The 19,132-nt window shown below is 42.3% G+C and overlaps 1 protein-coding gene across 1 annotated transcript in view; it reads right to left on the bottom strand.

The window, feature by feature from the left end:
- SLC36A2 (solute carrier family 36 (proton/amino acid symporter), member 2) overlaps positions 1-19,132 on the bottom strand; it is a 98,461-nt gene that overhangs the window by 14,973 nt on the left and 64,356 nt on the right. The window contains exons 8-9 of the mRNA XM_006863948.1: positions 10,347-10,513; positions 2,659-2,828 (exon numbers count right to left, since the gene is read on the bottom strand). Of these exons, the coding sequence (XP_006864010.1) occupies positions 2,659-2,828; positions 10,347-10,513 (337 nt within the window). The remainder of the gene's footprint in view (positions 1-2,658; positions 2,829-10,346; positions 10,514-19,132) is intronic.

Raw genomic sequence — 19,132 nt, forward strand, 5'->3', positions numbered from 1 at the left:
ATGTTGCTGTTGTTAGATGCCATCGAGTCGGCACTGACTCATAGCGACCTTATGCACAGCAGAATGAAACACTGCCCAATCTTGGGCCAACCTCACTACTGTTGCCACGCTTGAGTCCATCGATGCTGCCACTTGGCCAATCCATCTCGTTGGGGGTCTTCCTCTTTTCCTCTGACCCTCACCTTACCAAACATGATATCCTTCTCCAGTGACTGGTCCCTCCTGACAATATGTCTGAAGTATGCCTAGCCACCATTAGTGAACATTTTGATCACAGATTCTATGGAAGAATCTTGGTCAAAAGTGGGGAGAATATGGAAAAGAATTTTCAATTATCCATGGAATCTACAATTTCTAAAGCATTTAAGGCTGGGTGAATCGCTGAAGTTGATGTTCCATATAATATTTCATATGGGACTTTTAACCTTAAAATAAAAAACATCTCCTAGTCTTCTTTGAATCCCAAATTAGTTTATCTCAGTTAGTAAACTATACCTGCTCTGAGCACTGTGCTCTTTTAAAGAATGATCTTGGTAAGTTGTTTTTAAATACCATCTAGTCAGTTCTGACTCATAGCAGCCCTGTATAGGGTTTCTGAGGAGCAGCTGGTGAGTTTGAATTGCCAGCCTTGCAGTTCAAACTGACCTTGCAGTCCAGTGCTTATCCTACAAACAGTGTCACACCCAGACTCCGAAGAACGATCTATGTGAGATCAAATTGATAATGTTAACTCAGAAGGTTGGACGGGAATGCTTAGGATGCAGTGAATTTAAGATAATTTGTTGTTATTAAGTGCTGTCAAGTCCATTCTGACCGATAGCAACCCTGTAAAGGGTTTCTGAGGTGCAGCTGGTAAGTTTGAACTGCCAATCTTGTGGTTCAAACCAACTTTGCAGTTGAGTGCTTTGGAAAAGAATAGAAAAGAATGGTAGTACAATTTGAAAAATGCAATTAACGTCACTAAATTAAACCTGTAGCAATTATATATCTCTGACTGTGTATATGGTTGTTGTTAAGTGCCGTTGAGTCGGTTGTGACTCAAAACAACCCTGAGTAGGGTTTCTGAGGATCAGCTGGCCATCTTGAGCAAGTTCAAACAAGTTCAAACCGAACTTGCAGTCCAGTGTATTAATCTTCAGGCTGTGTATACTTTCGTCAAAATAAAATTTAAAAATTAAGGAGGAAAAAAAGTTTTTTAGGGATAACTGGCCCATGCTGTATACTTAATGCAAGAATTTTTATCATCTCCTTTGGCTTCTGCTAAGGAGCCCAGCAATGGGCTCAAGCATAGCAACGATTGTGAGGCTGGGGCAGAACCAGGGAGCGTTTCATTCTGTTCTGCGTAAGTTCACTGTGAGTACATACTGACTCAATGGCATCTAAGGACAAAGGAGCCCTGGTGGTGCTTTGGGTTTGGCATTTTGCTGCTAACCTCAAGGTTAGTGGTTCAAAGCCACCAGCTTCTCCATGGAAGAAAGATGAGACTGTCCGCTCTCATCAAGATTTACAATCTCAGAAAACCCTATATACCATTACAGAATAATGTGCAGGACCGGAAGGTCAGTTTGAGCCATCAGGTCAGCGGTTCAAGCCCATAAGCTGCTCCTCAGAAATGCTACATACAGCTGCTATGAGTCAGAACGGACTCAGTGTCACTTAACAACAACAATGCGTCAGAATTGACTCAATGGCAGCTGGTTTGGTTGGTTTGGGTTTGCCTCTGCTAAGATACCTGCTACACATATAATTGCTGTGAGTTGGAAACACCTATCAACAACAATCACAATCTACCTGCAGAAAGGGGTGCTTCCGTCCATGGCCTGGAGCCTGGCGGAAGGAGGGTTGTGAGAGGGAGTGAGGGGTCAGCTGAAGCCAAAGGTGATCACAGAGGTCAAGGAGCTCCAGCGGAAGCACTGCCATTGGGGAAGGCGGCATCAGGCTCTCCAAACCCTTAGATTTTTTTCCAAGAAATGGTAAAAATACAGATTTGTATGTGAGATTGGTCACATTTTTAACAGTACCCCAAATTAACAAAACATTTTGAGAGTTGAGCAAAACACATTGGTTGACAATTCAAACTCACTGGCCACCTAGTTTTAACTTCTGTCACAGAGGCAAATGGTGCTGGCTCTGGAGTTAGATGACTTGGGTTCAAATACCACCTCAGACATTTCCTGGCCAGTTACTGAATTGTTCCCTGCCTTAGTTTCCTCATTTACAATGTTGTTGCTGTCTGCCATTGAGGCAACCCTAGACTCACAGTGACCCTATGCACAGTGGAACAGAACTGTGCGGATGCTGCGTCATGCTCAGGATCAGTGGTGGACTGAGCTGCTGTGATTGTAGCGTTCTCATTGACTGGTTTTCAGAACCAGATGTCCAGGCATTTCTGCTTAGGCCATCTTAGTTTGGGGGCTCTGCTGAAACCTGTTCAGCATCATAGCAACACACAAGCCTCTGATGACAGATGGGTGACTATTGTACATGAGTTGCACTGGCTGCGAATTGAACTTCCCGCATGGAAGGTACTTCTCCGCTTCCTCTTCCCACCGATATAGTCAATTTGATTCCATCTGGTGAGTCCACCTCTTATGTTGTTTGAAAAAGTTTTTGCAGTGAAACCTGTCCACTATGGATGATTCAGCTGCTTCTACTTACATGTCAGGCAGACCATGGTGAGGCGGATGAACAAATCCAGGACCAGTGCCCAGCGCTTTGATACCCGCGAGAGGATGACAGGGATGATGATTCCTGCTGGAACGTAGAACTGCAGAGAGTAGGTACACAGGATGCCAATAATATAGAGGAGCTTGACTGACTGGTACAACCTGCAGGACAAAACAGAGCAATGTGTTCTAAGGTCACGGTGCTCTGATGCAGGGCCTTCTTGCAACCCTGACCTCTGACCTCGGGACAATCCCTTACACCTCTGTTTTGCTATGTGAAAATGATGGTGAGTGATCTGTGTCTGCTGCTGCTGCTGCTATGTGCCATTGAGTTGGTTGTGACTCAATGCGACCCTGTATAGGCTTTCAGAGGCTGTAAATCTTTACAGAAACAAAAAGCCTCATTTTCCCCCTGCAGAGCAATTGGTACATTCAAACTGCTGACCTTGTGGTTAGCAGCCCAATGTGTAAGCCACTACACTAGCAGGTCAGGAAATCACACTAGCACAGAGAATGAAAACAGAGTAAATTCAATTGGAAACAGTTGAAGGGTCATCTCTATTGAAAATTAGAAGAATCTTGCTTGTGAATATGTATAACAGGAAAAAACAGAAAACAACAACCCACAAAGAACAAACCACAGAGACAACAACCCTGACACATGATGACTGCATATGAACCCTATAGGTCCCTGGGTGGTGCAAACAGTTTGCACTTAATTACTCACTCTACTACTAATCTAAAGGAGTCAGTTAGAACCTCTCTAACTGCTCCCTGGAAGAGAGGCTTGGTGATCTGCTTCCTTAACGATTGTAGTTAAGAAACCTCTATGGAGCTGTTCTACACTATAACACCTGGGTTGGCCTTGAATGGATATGTCTAGCATCTTCAAAAGAGTCCTGGTGTGGCGCTGCAGAATAATGCACTGGACCGCAATGTCAGTTTGAATTGCAAGGTTGGAGGTTCTAACTCACCAACCGCTCCTCTAAAACCCTATACAGGGTCGCTATGGGTCTGAACTGACTCAATGGCACTAAACAACAACAACAAAGCATCTTCAAAAACCACTAACATTTAATGTTCAATATTAGCCTTTAGATAAAAGAGCCTCAAATCAGGTGCCTTGCTGGGGAGACACACTGCTGAATTGTTATTGTTGTTAAGCGCTGTTGAGTCAGTTCCAACTCATAGTGACGCTGCATAAGGTTTCCAAGGAGTGGCTGGTGAGTTTGAACCGCCGATCTTAAAATTCAAATGGATCAGTGTTTATCCTACAGCACCACAGCAGGACTCCAGTAAACCTACATTATTAACATTCATTTAATAAAATTATGAGTTTGGTATTCACTTTAGCTTTGACAACGATTGCTTTGATTCACCCCAAGGGCTGGTAGTGAAAAATGTTGCTGCAGTCCAATATCATGTCTTTCCACTGCCCACTTCTGTCTTTGCATCCTATATACACAGTGTGCATATACTCATATGTAATATGTTGTTGTTGTTGTTAAGTGTTGTCAAGTCGGTTCTGACTCATAGGGTTTTTCCAGGAGCTGCTGGTGAGTTTGAACTGCTGATTTTGTGATTCAAATCGACCTTGCGGTTCCGTGTTTTATCCTGCAGCACCACACCAGGACTCTTATTTGTAATATGTTGTTGTTGTTGTTGAGTGCCATCAAGTCAGTTCTGACCCATAGTGACCCTGTATAGAGTTTTCAAGGAGTGGCTGGTGAACTTGTACCACCAACCTGTGATTCAAATTTATTTTGCAGTCCAGCACATTAGTGCACAGTGCCACCCCAGGACTATATGTTGTTGTTGTTGCTAGATGCCATCGAGTCAGAACCGACTCATAGCAACCCTATGCACAGCAGAACGAAACACTGCCTGATCCTGGGCCAACCTCACAATTGTTGCCATGCTTTTGCCCATCGATGCTGCCACTCTGCCAATCCATGTTGCTGGGGGTCTTCCTCTTTTTCTGTGACCCTCCACCTCACCAAACATGATATTCTCCAGTGATGTCCCTCCTGACAATATGTCTGAAGTATGAGAGTTGAAGTTTGGCCATCCTGGCCTCCAAGGAGCACTCTGGATGCACTTCTTCCAAAACGGATCTATTGGTTCTTTTGGCAGCCCATGGCACTTTCAATATTCTCCTCCAACACCATAACTCAAAAGCATCAATTCTTCTACAGTCTTCCTTATTCACTGTCCAGCTTTTGCATGCATATGGAGTTGTTGAAAATACCATGGCTTGGGTCAGGTGTACCTTAGTCCTCAAGCTGACATCTTTGCCCTTCAACACTTTACAAAGGTCTTTTGCAGCAGATTTGCCTAATGCAATACATCATTTGATTTCTTGACTACTGCTTCCATGAGTGTTGATAGTTGATCCAAGAAGAATGAAGTCCTTGACAACTTCAATCTTTTCTCCGTTGATAAGAAGGTTGTTTATTGGTCCAGTGGTGAGGATTTTTGTTTTCTTTACATTGAGATGTAATCCATACTGAAGGCTGTGCTCTTGGATCTTCATCAGTAAATATTTTAAGTCCTCTTCACTTTCAGCAAGCAAGGTTGTATCATCTGCATATCTCAGGTTATTAATGATTCTTCCTCCAATCCTGATGCTACATTTTTCTTCATATAACCCAGCTTCTTGGATTATTTGCTCAGGACTATAGGTATTTAAAAATCTCCCAGTACACAAAGGTCTGTTTTTGAAGTGCATAGCAAGAATGAAGTACAGCAACAGAAGATGAGGAAACCAACTCACTGCCCTTCATACAATGAGTATTTGGTTCATAGCAATGCCACACAAGGAAAAGTGGGGTTTCTTGCAGCCATTCCCTAATTACCCAGTCCCTGCTCCGAGGTCCCTGGGTCTGAGGTCTCCATGAGCATTTCTGGTCCTACATCCAGGAGTCCTCATGAGAGGTATCACCCTGTCAGCATCTGCCTTCTTATCCTCAAGTCCTGCTGCAAGCCCACTTCTCCAGGCAGAGAGCTGGCTGGCCTGGTGGGTGGTTCACAAAACCCTTGCTTCTCAGCTGCTCCATCTTGACGTGGAACTCTCTGATACCATCCTCAGTCTACATCGTTTGCTGGAGATTCCTGCCATCCCATTGCTTTCAATAGCTGGCACGCAGCTTCCAGAAAACACAAGAAACCCTCTTTTTTCTCACCAGCAGGGAGAGTGGGACCCTTGTGGAGACCAATGCCCTGTCCACTATTTACTGATTCACTTTTCTCCAAACTGACCAGGCTTTCACTGACCCTGCTCTCTGACACATGTCCATTCTGGTCAGTCCACAGATTCCTCAGTACAGCTGGGAGGGTCAGAATGGTCAAACTAGAGGAGCTGGCACTGAAGGGACACTCACTGGCAGAGCTTAGAGCGTGGCCATCACATGGCACCCCCAGTTTGGTTACTAAGATGGGATGGGAGATAGCAGACCTGTGGCTAGTGGGGTGGGAGGACAGTCGGGGATTCATCATGCTTGTTCTCCAAGCTTGAGACTTGGGAGTGGGACCTGGCTTAGGGTGGAGTTTCTTCTGGACACACAGTGCCTCAACTGATGTCTGATTCCCATTTGTGTGTCCAGATCTGGGTGATGAGGAAGCAGTGTCAGCAGCTTCCTTGGGAATATCTTGCAGGGTTGCTTGGCACCATATAGTTTTCTCCATGACTTAGAAGAGGTCCTGAGAGGTCGGTGGTGAGGCTTTTCTACTCGAAGGGCTTTCTTATCCAACTGCTTTCATGCCACCTTGCCTTCTCTTTTTTCTTTCCTCTTCTCATTATGTGGTCTATTTCCAAAGGGAGAGATTTCCTGGGACTGGAAGAGGCCACTAATGCTCTGCTGGCTCTAGGAAGACCCATTCCAACCAGAAAGGTGCCCTATGGTTCCAGCATATGGTCCCCCTTCGACATACCATTCATTACCTATATAACTGAGGAGCCAGAGAAGAGATGCCAGGAATCTCTTGTAGCTTGGAAGAGGTACATAGTTATATGGAGGACCATGACTTACTTCATATTGAGCTATCTCTTGTGGTGGGTGTGCTCTGTGGTTTTCAAAGGCAGCTGCAGGTGATCACTGTGCCCAGGTGCCCACTGTGGTGCAGAAGCAAGGCCATACTGAATCATTTTGTTCCAGAGTGTCTTTTCAGCAAGGTCAGTGGCCTCTGAAGTCTTGGCTCCTTAACTCCTAGGTCAGTCACCTGGATTTCCCACAGGCTCTCTTGTTAAAAAAAGATACATCTTAGGCAGGCTTCAAGTTGTGCAGGCTGGCAAGTCTCAAATGTGTGGGTCAGACTTCAGGCTAGAGGCTTCTCCTGACTATCTGCAGGGACAGGCCTACCCCAAATCTGCAGATCAGATGGCAGGCTGGCTCACTTGTCACGATCCAGAAGTCAGATGAAGAGGAGTCAATTGTCCATCTCTTTTTGGTACAGTGAATCTGTGTGTTCCTTCCATCTTATTTTGATGCTTTCTGAATCATTTGATATTTTGCCCACAAATTTCTTCAATAGTGCAAGTTGAGGCTTGAATGTTTTCTTCAGTTCTTTCAAACTGAGAAATGCTGAGCATGTTCTTCCCTTTTGGTTTCCTAACTCCAGGTCTTTTCACATTTCATTATTTATTCTTGACTTGTTCTTCTCAAGCTTCCCTTTGAACATTTCTGTTTAGCTCTTGTACCTCCTCACTTCTTTCATTTGCATTAGCATCTCTATGCTGAAGAGCAAGTTTCAGAGTCTCTTCTGACATCCATTTTGGCCTTTTCCTTTTTTCTTGTCTTCGTAATGACCTTTTGCTTTCTTCCTGTATGATGTTCTTGATGTCATCCCACAAATCTTCTAGTCTTCTTCCATTAATGTCTAATGCAAGAAATCTGTTTTTGAGATGGTCTCTAAATTCAAGATCAAATTTCAGACTTGTTTTAATTTCTTCAGCTTCAGCCTGAACTTACATATGAATAACTGATGGTCTGTTCCAGAGTCTGCCCTGCCCTGGTTTTGGTGTCTTTCCCCACAGATGTTGTCAATTTGATTTCTGTGTGTGTCATTGGGTGAGGTCCATGTATATAATCACCTTTCGTGTTGTTTAAAAAGTTGTTTGAATATATCATTGGTCTTACAAAATTTTATCATATAATCTCCAGCATCATTTCTATCCCCAAGATCATGTTTTCCAACTACTTAGCCTTAATCCCTTGTTTCTGACCTTTGTATTCCAAAGGCTAGTAGTTAATAATACATCTTGATTACTTTTTAAAAATTAATTTCAGACTGAAGAAGTTGGTAGAATTCTTGAATTTCATCATCACTGACTTTAGTTGTTGGTGTGTAAATTTAAATAATAGTGGTATTAAATGGCCTTTCTTGTTATTGTTGCTAGCGCTATTGAGTCGGTTCTGACCCATAACAACCCCGTATAGGATTTCCAAGGAGGGGCTGGTGAGCTTGAACCACCAACCTTGCTCTTCAAATGACTTTGCAGTGGAGCACATTAACCCACAGCGCCATACCAGGACTCCTGGTCTTCCTTGTAGGTTTATGGACATTACCTTATCACAGACAACTTTATACTTCAAGACAGATCTTGAAACATTCTTTTGATTCCTCTTCAATAGCTGTAAATCATGTAATTGTCCAATTCAAAATGGCCAATACTAGTCCATTTCAATTCATTAATGCCTAGGATATCAATCATTACACATTCCTTTTCATTTTTAAACAACTTCTAATTTTGTTAGAGTCATACTTCATTACATTACATGATTCAACTATTAATGGATGTTTACAACTGTTTCTCCTTATTTTGAGTTGTGCCCCATCAGCAAATGAAGGTCCCGAAAGCTTTACTCCATTTGCATCATCACGGTCAACTCTGTTTTGAAGGGCAGCTCTTCTCCAGTTGTATTTTGAGTGTCTTCTAACCTGGGGGGTTTCATCTTCTGGAACTATACCTGACAATATTCTTATGTTCTTCATTATATTTTAATCAATATTCAATGTGCAGGTGCTATCTGACAGTGGTTTCCAGTGACTAAATATTCAGAAGCAGTCTGCCTCTCCTTCTTCCTAGTCTGCAAGCTCAGTTGAAACCTGTCTGCCATGGGTGACCTGGTTGGTATTTAATATACAGATGGCATAGCTTCCAGAATCACAGCAACAGGTAGGCCACCACAGTAGGTTAAACTGACAGTTGATACAGTTGTTAATAGAACTGAAGAATCTGAAATACTTTGGGAAAAGAGTCTGTCTATAAATAGGGTGTGCAGGGAGGTGAGGGTAAAATGAGAGACAGAGAGTTGTTCACCGACCTCAAGCTGTGAGGTTTGGGGGATGTTGAGCTTTGCCAAAGCCTTTTGTGACCTATTAAGATAAGAGCTTTCTCTTTTAGTTCCACCCAAGGACTCCTTTTTCATCTATAATTTCTCCTCATTGTCTTATTGGATAGACTTTCTTTCCTGAGAAATCCCCAAGGCCCTTTACCTCTTGTGGACTTCTGTTTCAGTTCTATATTATAGTTGGTCTATATCTGCTGAGTCCCTGTGTTGTGCAAATGCTCAGTTTCTAACATAAAGGTTGGTGGTTTTCTTCCATCCAAAGGTGCCTCAGAAGTAAAGACTGATCATCTCCTTCTGAAAAACCAGCCACTGACAACCCTATCGAGCATAGTCCTAGTCTAACATACATGGGGTCACCAGGATTTGAATTGGTTCTATAGCGACTGGCTTGTTTGGATTTTTTTGTACACATGCTATCTACCACTCCCCAACTCCTACTGGATCACAAGCCAGTGAAACTCCAAAGTATAGCCTCCCTCCACACTCTGTGTGTGTAGAATACCCACTGCATATAATTGGGTCACTATGAGTTAATGTCAGCGGTTTGAAACTACCAGCTGCTCCGCGGGAGAAAGATGAGGCTTTCTACTCCTGTAAAGATTTACACCCTCGGAAACCCTGTGCAGGGTCGTTATGGGTCGGAACCGACTCGACGGCACTTAACAACAACAACAACATGAGTTGGAATTGACTCAATGGCACTTAACAATAACAACAAATGCATGATGGATGACAATTTTTAAATTGGTTAAGGGGCTACATTTAGGCAAATTAGGCCTCTAAGTGACTGTCGCTACGAGAAGACAGAGGCACACTCTCCCAGGGTAAGGGAGAAGGCTCCACAGTAAACTTATGTCTATTTGAATATTGCACAGTTGAAGTATGCGCTACTTATTGTATAAATTGGGTGCATTTGAGCATAGAACTCTTACAGATTACAATGATCTTCTTAGATTGTTTTTGCTATCCTTTGTCTCATTTTAGCTACTCTAACTCAGGGGATGTGACAAGAAAGACTGGGTGACACAGCCTTATTTCATGTAGTTGGAAGCATTGTCACCCCCTAGTCTCTGCTTCTTGCCCTTCCCCAGTGCCCTTCCCTTTTCTCTTTCCTTAACTAAGGATGCTCACTTCTTCCCTCTCTTGTCAAATCACACCCGTCTCCGCACCAACACACCCAGTCCTAACTCAACTTGGGATACTGTTGTCAGAGGAAGAATCTGTGGAGGCTTTCTAGACCTCAGCTTCCCATCTATGGCAGGGAGGAAGAAGAGCCCTACGTGCACTCACTAAGCCCAGAATCCCTCCACCTGAGAGTCTGTGTAGGTACCAGCAGTTGGGCAGGTTGAGGGTGATGCTGGCCTTGATGTTATCTCCAAATTTCAGGTACCCCAGAGCTCCAATGACTATGTACAGGGAAGTGATGATGGACATTCCCAAAGACAAGATGGCTGGAAAGTGCCGGGAATCCTTCATATTGTTCTCCAGAGGCAGAACCTGTAGAAACATCCCAGTGTAGGAAGAGAGGAGGGTTAGGAGAAACCTAAACATAATACAAGCAAGGAGTCATGAGATGAACCCTGGAGTAGTCAGAGCAGAAGGATCACTGATTTTATCCAGACCAGGGATCTCAAATCCAGCTGCAGCAGGTGCTCAAGAAAATGTATGGAGAAATTATATGGCGAGCAGACAATGCAACCTGAGCCGTCTCTTCATGCAATACATTTTCACTCTGCATTTTTCAGCCCCTAAAATGGTCTTTTTTTTCAAGGCTAAATTATACTAAGTAGCTGCCAGCACCATTCCCAACCACCCCTCCAACCCCCACTCCTGTCACACACACTGAAACCCCCACATGGTGCATTTAATCAAAGAGGTGAGTGTCACTGACATATATGGAAAAGTCCCTGGGCTGGGAGTCAGAATACTGGGTTTCCATCACAGCTATAGCAATTCCTGGCTGGTGACCTAATCCAACTCCCTTTTCCTCTCTGGGACTTATTAGGTTCCTCTCTGGTAGTGTAGTGGTTATGAATCGGGCTGTGAACCACAAGGTCAGCAGTTCAAAACTACCAGCCACTCTGCAGGAGAAAGATGAGGCTTTCTGCTCCCGTAAAGATTTACAGCCTTGGAAATCCTGTACAGGGTCGCTATGGGTTGGAACCAACTCGATGGCACTTAACAACAACAACAACTATAAAATTGGGGCTGAGTTAGAAGACTTCTAAAAGTAATTCCAATTCTGGTACTAATAGCTACCAACATATAATAGCATCAGTAAGTACTCATTGAACAAATATTATCATCATTTTATAGTCAGGAAATTAGGAGTCAAAGAGTTAACAGTAGATAAAATAAGACTCAAGCACACTCTGCCTTCAAAGCCATCTCCCCTGCACTCTGCTTTTTTCCGAGATTCTTCAGAATCCTAAACAAAAGATCCTTCCAATTTCAACTACAATTACATAAGTATACTCTACTGTATCTCTGTCACTTGTTACAACTAAAATTCTGGGTAGAATTCCTAAAACACCTAGCCATGGTCTGTGTAATGCAAATAATAGCTGGTAAATGCTGGTGAGGGTCAAAACTAGGAAAATGGTCACTAAAGAGAAACTGTTTAAATTTTCTTGGAATCCAGATTTCTGGGACCATGGAGTTGGGATGACCCACCCAAGCCATTGGCCATTGAGTGCCCTTTTGAATCTTGAACCTTGGAGAAACTGGCTCCTTTGGGGGTCACCTTTGAGTCAAAAAATCTTCCAGATAAAGTAGTAAGGTCATTTTGCCTTAGGCACTGTGTTCTTTTGAAGAATTCAGTCAGTTTCAGGAAGCAGAGTAGAAGAAAGTTTGAGAAATTTGACTAGGATCTATGTCTCAGTAAATTAATAATTATTTTCATTGTTGTTCAAAATCCTTCCTGATCACAAATTTATCAGTTCTGTTCTGGCCCTTTTTTGCATGGCAATGTCAATAACATTGAATATAAGAGTACTTAGAAGTTCTTCCATCTTTGGAACGTGTTTGACTCTCTAGTACTGTAGGATAAGCACTGGATTGCAAGGTTGATTTGAACCACAAGGTGGTGGGTCAAGTCCACTAATCACTCCTCAGAAACCCTATGCAGGGTTGTTATACATTGAAACTGACTTCATGGCAATTAACAACAAACAACGGAGTACAGGTATGACACTACAGGATAAGCACTCAACCACAAGGTTGGTTTGAGATGTAAGGTCAGCGGTTCCAACCCGCCTGCTACTCCTCAGAAACTCTATACAGGGTTTCTGTGAGTTGGCAGCAACTCAATGGCACTTAGCAACAACAAACAAGTCAAAATGTTAATCAAATTTACAAATCATATATTAAATAAACTTTAATTTCTACTACTGGCTTAATATATTCCCTCCCCCCCTTTGGCTTAATGTATTTTTAACCCTTGTGAGTTTCCTGGTGTTTTATCTTCCAACATCTCCTAGGTTACACTCAATGACAACCCAAATTCTAGAACTATATGTTGGAATCAGGCAACAAAATCTTCAAAATAAACTGCAGTGCAATGGGTTTCTCTTTATATAAGGCGTCTTTGGCGTTGGGCTTACAATTCTACCAAAAATTATTGGTTAGGCCTTAGTCCTCCTGTCATTGGTCTATCTTACACAGTCTTACAAAAAGTTGGTTAGTCAATCTTTTGGGTAACAACGCAACAACTAGCCCAGGACTCTATGCAAATAGAAGTTTGAAAATTCATCTAATGAGATTGAGTCCCTTCAGGTCCACTTCAAGGATTCATTGGTTTTGCCATCTTGCTAGGGTTAATAAGTTTCACAGAAGTTTGGAAATAGAGCACATCTTTTGCTGAAAATCTCCTAGACCCAGAAGAGAGAACTGTAACATTGAAGACAACACAAAACAGTGAGAAATGGTAGCAAGGACATCAGGGCCAACTGCAGAGAAATAGCAGCAGCAGTATGAGTGGCAGAAACCAGGAGACCAATACCCAACAGTACAGCACAGCCCATGGAGAGAGATGGCTATAGTAGGCTTGCTGGCCCATGGAGAGAGAGAGAGAGAGAGTTGAGTGCCTTGGGGCAAGAGGCTTTTTGGCAGTATTAAAGAGTTATCCTGGTGTGACGCTGTAGGATAAGCACTCGACCACAAAGTTGGCAATTCTAACTCACCAGCTGCTCCTTGGAAACCCTATGCAGGGTTGTTATGAGTCAGATGGCATTTAACAACAACAACAAAGAGTTGTAACTCTTGCCCAAGTAGGTCAGAGGCTAGAAGGGCCCAGTGGCAGAGCTAATGGCGGTGACAGAAGGTTGCTGCTAGAAGGGTTGCAGACAAGTAGTCTGTTCTGGTGACTGTGAGCACCAGGAAAAGGGACCCATGGTTGATTGTCAGTGTGCAAGAAGGCATGGGGAGTAGCTGAAGAAATCAATGCCCTAAATATGTGAAGGAGTACTGGTGTGGTGCTGTATGATAAGCACTGGACTACTAACTTCAAGATCAGCAGTTCAAACCCACCAACTGCTACCCAGAAACACTGTCCAGGGTGACTATGAATTGGAACCAACTCAACAGCACTTAACAACAGCAACCATATATATATGAATGAAGTCCTGGGCTCAACACTGAGGTGAAGCATTGAGTTTAGAACAGATCCAAACATCTAGAAAGAAGTTTTGAAAATTGAGTTATTGTATGGATGGCTCTCCATGTCCTATAGGCAAGATGCACCTGAATATCATGTTGAAAGTTTATTTGATATTGAAACCATAACCAGATCTCTAGAACGTAGGTCACAACTAGTGGTCTGAATTTAACCTGGATGGTGACCAACTAAAACAAACAAACAAACAAAAACCCACTTTGTTCAGAGAATTGTAACATGCTCCAAATGCTGAAAAAAATAATAATAAAAGTGTGCAGAATACAGCCTCAAATTACTTGATATACAAACACAGGAAAATCCCAACAACTCCCAAGAGAAAAGACAACATATACCAATATAACTCAATGTTAGAAATATCCGAGAAAGATTTTAAATCATTTATTATAATAATTATGCTTGATAAAGGGAAAACTATTGAAATGTATAGAAAGTAGAAGTAGAAATCATATAAATGAATCAAATAGACATGTTAGAACTGAAAAATACAATAACACATTTTTGAAATATCACTGGTTGTACTCAATAACAAGAACACAGATGATAAAACACAGTCAGTGAACTTGAAGACTGTTGTTAGGTGCCATCGAATCGGTACCGACTCATAGTAACCTGTGCACAATAGAACGAAACATTGCCTGGTCCTGTGTCAACCTCACAAACACTGCTATGCCTGAGCCCATCACTGCCACTACTGTGCCAATCCATCTTGTTGGGGGTCTTCCTGTTTTCCTCTGACCCTCTACTTTACTAAATAAGATCTGCTTCTACATATCTCCTCCTCATAATATGTCCAAAGTATGAGACAAAGTTTGGCCAGCTTGGCTTCTAAGGAGCATTCTGGTTGTACTTCTTCCAACAAATATCTGTTTGTTCTTTTGGCAGTCCATGGTACTGTTAATATTCTCCTCCAACACCATAACTCACATGCACTTAAGCATGGATATGTGCAGTGGTCTTCAATTCATCAAGTTGAAATGTCAGACATGCCTTGTTATTCTATAAAAGAAGGAATCCAAAGATTTGGGGAACTTGGCATAGTAGAGCAGATTTATAAAGATAGACCCATACACCCACACTTGGAGTGCCCAGAGGACACAACTTTTACCACAGCCATGAAGAACAAATTTGTGAAGGGAGCCCAGCTTCCCTGAAGACTACTGCCGTTGCTATTATATGTAAACCATATTTAACAGTGGTGGTGGTAGTGTGCCGTAGAGTCCGTTCTGACTCATAGCGAACCTGTATAGGGTCTGCAAGGCTGTAAATCTCTACAGGAGCAGAAAGCCTCATCTCTCTTGCATGGAAACACTGGTAGTTTCGAACTGCTGACCGTGAAATTAGCAGCCCTACATGTAACCAGTACACTACCAGAGCTCCTTATATTTAACAGTTGTTGTTGTTGTTGTTGTCGAGTCAGTTCCGAACCATAGCGACCCTGTACAGGGTTTCCGAGGGTGTAAATCTTTACGGGAGTAGAAAGCCTCATCTTTCTCCCGCGGAGCGGCTGGTAGTTTCGAACCGCTGACCTTAAGGTATTTACCAGTAGAACTGCCCTAACTGAATTAAGACACATTCTACAATGGAGCTGATTGGAGCTCACAGTGGTAGGCCCAAGTGACAGCACTAAATTGACAAAGACAAGGTGTGAGTAGTTATCATAATGTACAGCAGAATCACAGTAGTAATCAGAATAGTCTGACTCATGTGAACTTATGACATTGGCTACTTATGCAGGGTGTCCTTAGGAGTGAAATAGATGAGAAACCTACTAAATATTTATTTTATCTGTGTAAGAACAAGGCTTCTAGGTAAAGTAAACAACGATCTAACTTGAGTCACCAGAATAGAGTCACAGCCTCTCAATTAGTTCCCAGAGTTGGGTCAGTTTATAGACCCACAATCCATTGAACAAAGGGGTGACTGGGTCCCATTGAGGAAGGACCCCATTACACTGCCAACTGTTAGTCTTTCTCACAGCCTTCTACAAAGGGATCTCTAGCCTTTTACAAGAGAGACTGTTCACTGGGGAAAAGGAAATATCAGACTTTTCACAGCTTACTGGACACTGACTCTGAATTGACATTAATTCCAGGAAATCCAAATCATTACTGTGACCCGCCAGTCAAAGTGGGGGCTTTGAAGGACAAGTTATTAATACAATCGTAGCTAAGGTCCATCTCACTGTGGGTCCAGTCGGTCTCTGAACTCATCCTGTGGGATTTCCCCAGTTTCAGAATGCATAATCGGAATAGACATACTCAGCAACTGGTAGAACCCCACATTGGATCCCTGAAATGTGGAATGAAGGCTATTATGGTTGGAAAAGCCGAATAGAAACCTTTAGACCTACCTTTACCTAATAAAATAGTAAACCAAAAGCAATACTGCATTCTGGATAGATTTCAAAGATTAGTGTCACAGTCAAGGGTGGTCATTCCCACAAAATCCCCATTTAACTCATCTCTCTGGCCTGTGCAATCTTGGAGATGACAGTGGGTTATTGTAAACGTAACCAATTAGTGATTCCAATTGCAGCTGCTTTTCCAGATGTTGTTTAATTGCTTGAGCAAATTAATATATCTCCTGCTACCTGATATGCAGCTATTGACATGTTCAATGCCCTTTTCTCGATTCTGGTTTCACAGGATCATCAGAAGCAGTTTGCCTTCAGTTGACAAAGCCAACAATACATCTTCACTGTTTCACTTCAGAGGTACATCAGCTTTCTAGCACTATGTCATAATTTTGTCTGCATGGACCTTCATCTCATTTCCCTACTACAAGACACCACACTGCTCCATTGCATTGATGACATGATGCCATTTGGACCTAATAAGGAAGAAGTATCAATGAATCTAGACTTATTGGTAAAACATCTACGTGCTATCGTTGTTAAATGTCGTTGAGTCAGTTTAGACACATAGTGACCCTCTGTAGGGTTTCTGGGGAGTGGCTGGTGGGTTTGAATCACTGACCTTGAAGTTCAAACTGACTTTGTAGTCCAGCACTTTATCCTACAGTGCCACACCAGGACAAGAGGGTATGCTAGAGGGTAGGAAAGTAACCTGAAAAAAATTCAGCCACCTTCCACCTACCTCAGTGAAATTTCTAGAGATTCAATGTTCTGAAGAACATCAAGATATACCTACTAAAGTGAAGGATAAGTTATTGCATCTGGCACCTCCTACAACTAAAAAAGAGGCAAAAGCATGGTGGGCCCCTTGGGATTTTGGAGGCAATATTAACCCTCATTTGGATATTCTACTCCAGCCTATCTATCAAGTGACTTAAAAGGTTTCTAATTTTAAGTGGGGCACAGAACAAGAGAAGGCTCTGCATCAGGTTCAGGTTACGCACAAACTGCTCTCCCACTTGGACCATGTTGCTGTTGTTATGTGCCATTGGAGTCAGTTCCAACTCATAGCCACCCTGTACAGAGTTTCTGAGGCTGTAAATCTTTGTGGAAGCAGAAAGTCTCATCTTTCTCCCACACAACAGCTGGTAGTTTCAAACTGCTGACCTTGCAATTCGAAGCCCAATTCGTAATCACTATGCTACCAGAGATCCTTGGACCATATACGATCTAACTTACCCAAAGGTGCTTGAATTGTCAATGGCCAATAGAGATGCACTTTGGAGTCTATGGCAGGCCCGTTTGTGAATCACAGAACAGATCCTTTGTATTTTGGAGCAAAGCACTGCCATCCTCTGCAGATAACTGCTTTCATTTTGAGAAACAGCTTTTGGCTTGTTACTAGGCTTTAATAGAATGCCTAATCATGGGCCACCAAGTCACCACGAGACCTGTGCTACCCATTATGAATTGTGTGTTGTCTGAACCACAGAGTTGAACACACAGCTGTACTCCATCATTAAATGGAAGTGATATATACGAGACTGGATTTGAGCAGAAGCTGAAGGAATAAGTAAGTTGTCTGAGGAATTGGCCCAAATGTTCATGGTCTCCAATCCCGTTGTCACTTTACCTTCTTTGTTACAGTCTATGCTATGGCTTCAGGCAGCGTTCATTATTATCAGTTGACTAAGGAGGAAAAAATTCATGCTTGGTTTACAGATGGTGCTGTACAATATGCAGACACCACTCAAAAGTGGGCATCAGCAGTACTGAAGCCCCTTTCTGGGGCTTTCCTGAAAGACAGTTGTGAAGGGAAATGGGCACCTGCTTGTTCATTTTGCATGGAAGGAGAAATGGGCAGATGTATGACTGTATACTGATTCATGGACTGTGGTTAATGGTTTGGATGGTACTGACTAGGAAGGAACACAATTGGAAAATTGGTGACAAAGAGGTATGGATAGACTTCTCTGACTGGGCCAAAAAAGTGAAGATATGTGTGTCATGTGAGCATTCACCAGAGTGTTACCTTGACAGAGGAGGATCTTAACAATTAAATGGATAGGATGACACTTTCTGTGGAAACTCATAATCCACTTTTCCCAGTCACTTCTGTGATTGCCTGATAGGCTCATAAACACAGTAGCCATGATGGCAAGATGAAGGTTATGATGATATCTCATCCAATTGGTTGACCAGGTAGCTGTCTTCCAAATTTCTTAACATAAAATGAGTAAAGTTGTCCAGTGCTGCATGTGTTTTTTAAAAAAGATTTCCATTTGTATTTCATTAATTCCTGCAACCTTGCTTTTCACCAATGCCTTCAGTGCAGCTTGACTTATTTCTTCAGTACCATCAGTTCTTGATCATATGCTGTCTCTTGGAATGGTTGAACACTGACCATTTCTTTTTGGTACATATCTCTATGTTCCTTCCACCTTTTTTTGATGCTTTATACATCAGTCAATATACCCATAGAATCCTTTAATATTTCAAGTCAAGGCTTGGGTTTTTTTTCTTCTGACCTTTCAGTTTGAGAAATGCTCAGTGTGTTCTTCCCTTTTGTTTTTCTAACTCCAGGTCTTTGTACTTTTCATTATAATACATGACCTTGTCTTCTCAAGCTGCCCTTTGAAAATTTCTGTTCAGTTCTTTTACTTATTAATGTCTTCCAGTTGCTTTAGCATCTCTACTCTGAAAAGTAAGTTTCATAGTCTCTTCTGACATAATTTTTTTCTTTTCTGTCTTTTTATTGACCTTTTGCTTTCTTCTTATATGATGTCCCTGATGTCATACCACAGCTCTTCTGCTCTTCATTAATTAGTGGCTCTGGTGAACTTGTTTTAATTGTCTTCAGCTTCAGCCAGAACTTGCATATAAGCAATTTATGATCTGTTATACAGTCCTGACCTTGTTTTGGATGATGATACAGAACTTTTCACCATCTCTTCCTACAGAGTTTTAAGTTTGGATCCTGTGTATTCCATCTGGCGACATCCATGTTTGTAGTCACCTTTTATACTGTTTACAAAAAGATATTTGCACAACAATTAGAAACAGACCAACAGAGGGAACCCACAGTCAC

The sequence above is a fragment of the Chrysochloris asiatica genome, unplaced genomic scaffold (assembly GCF_000296735.1).
Source record: "Chrysochloris asiatica unplaced genomic scaffold, ChrAsi1.0 scaffold00057, whole genome shotgun sequence".
NCBI classification, from domain to species: domain Eukaryota; kingdom Metazoa; phylum Chordata; class Mammalia; order Afrosoricida; family Chrysochloridae; genus Chrysochloris; species Chrysochloris asiatica.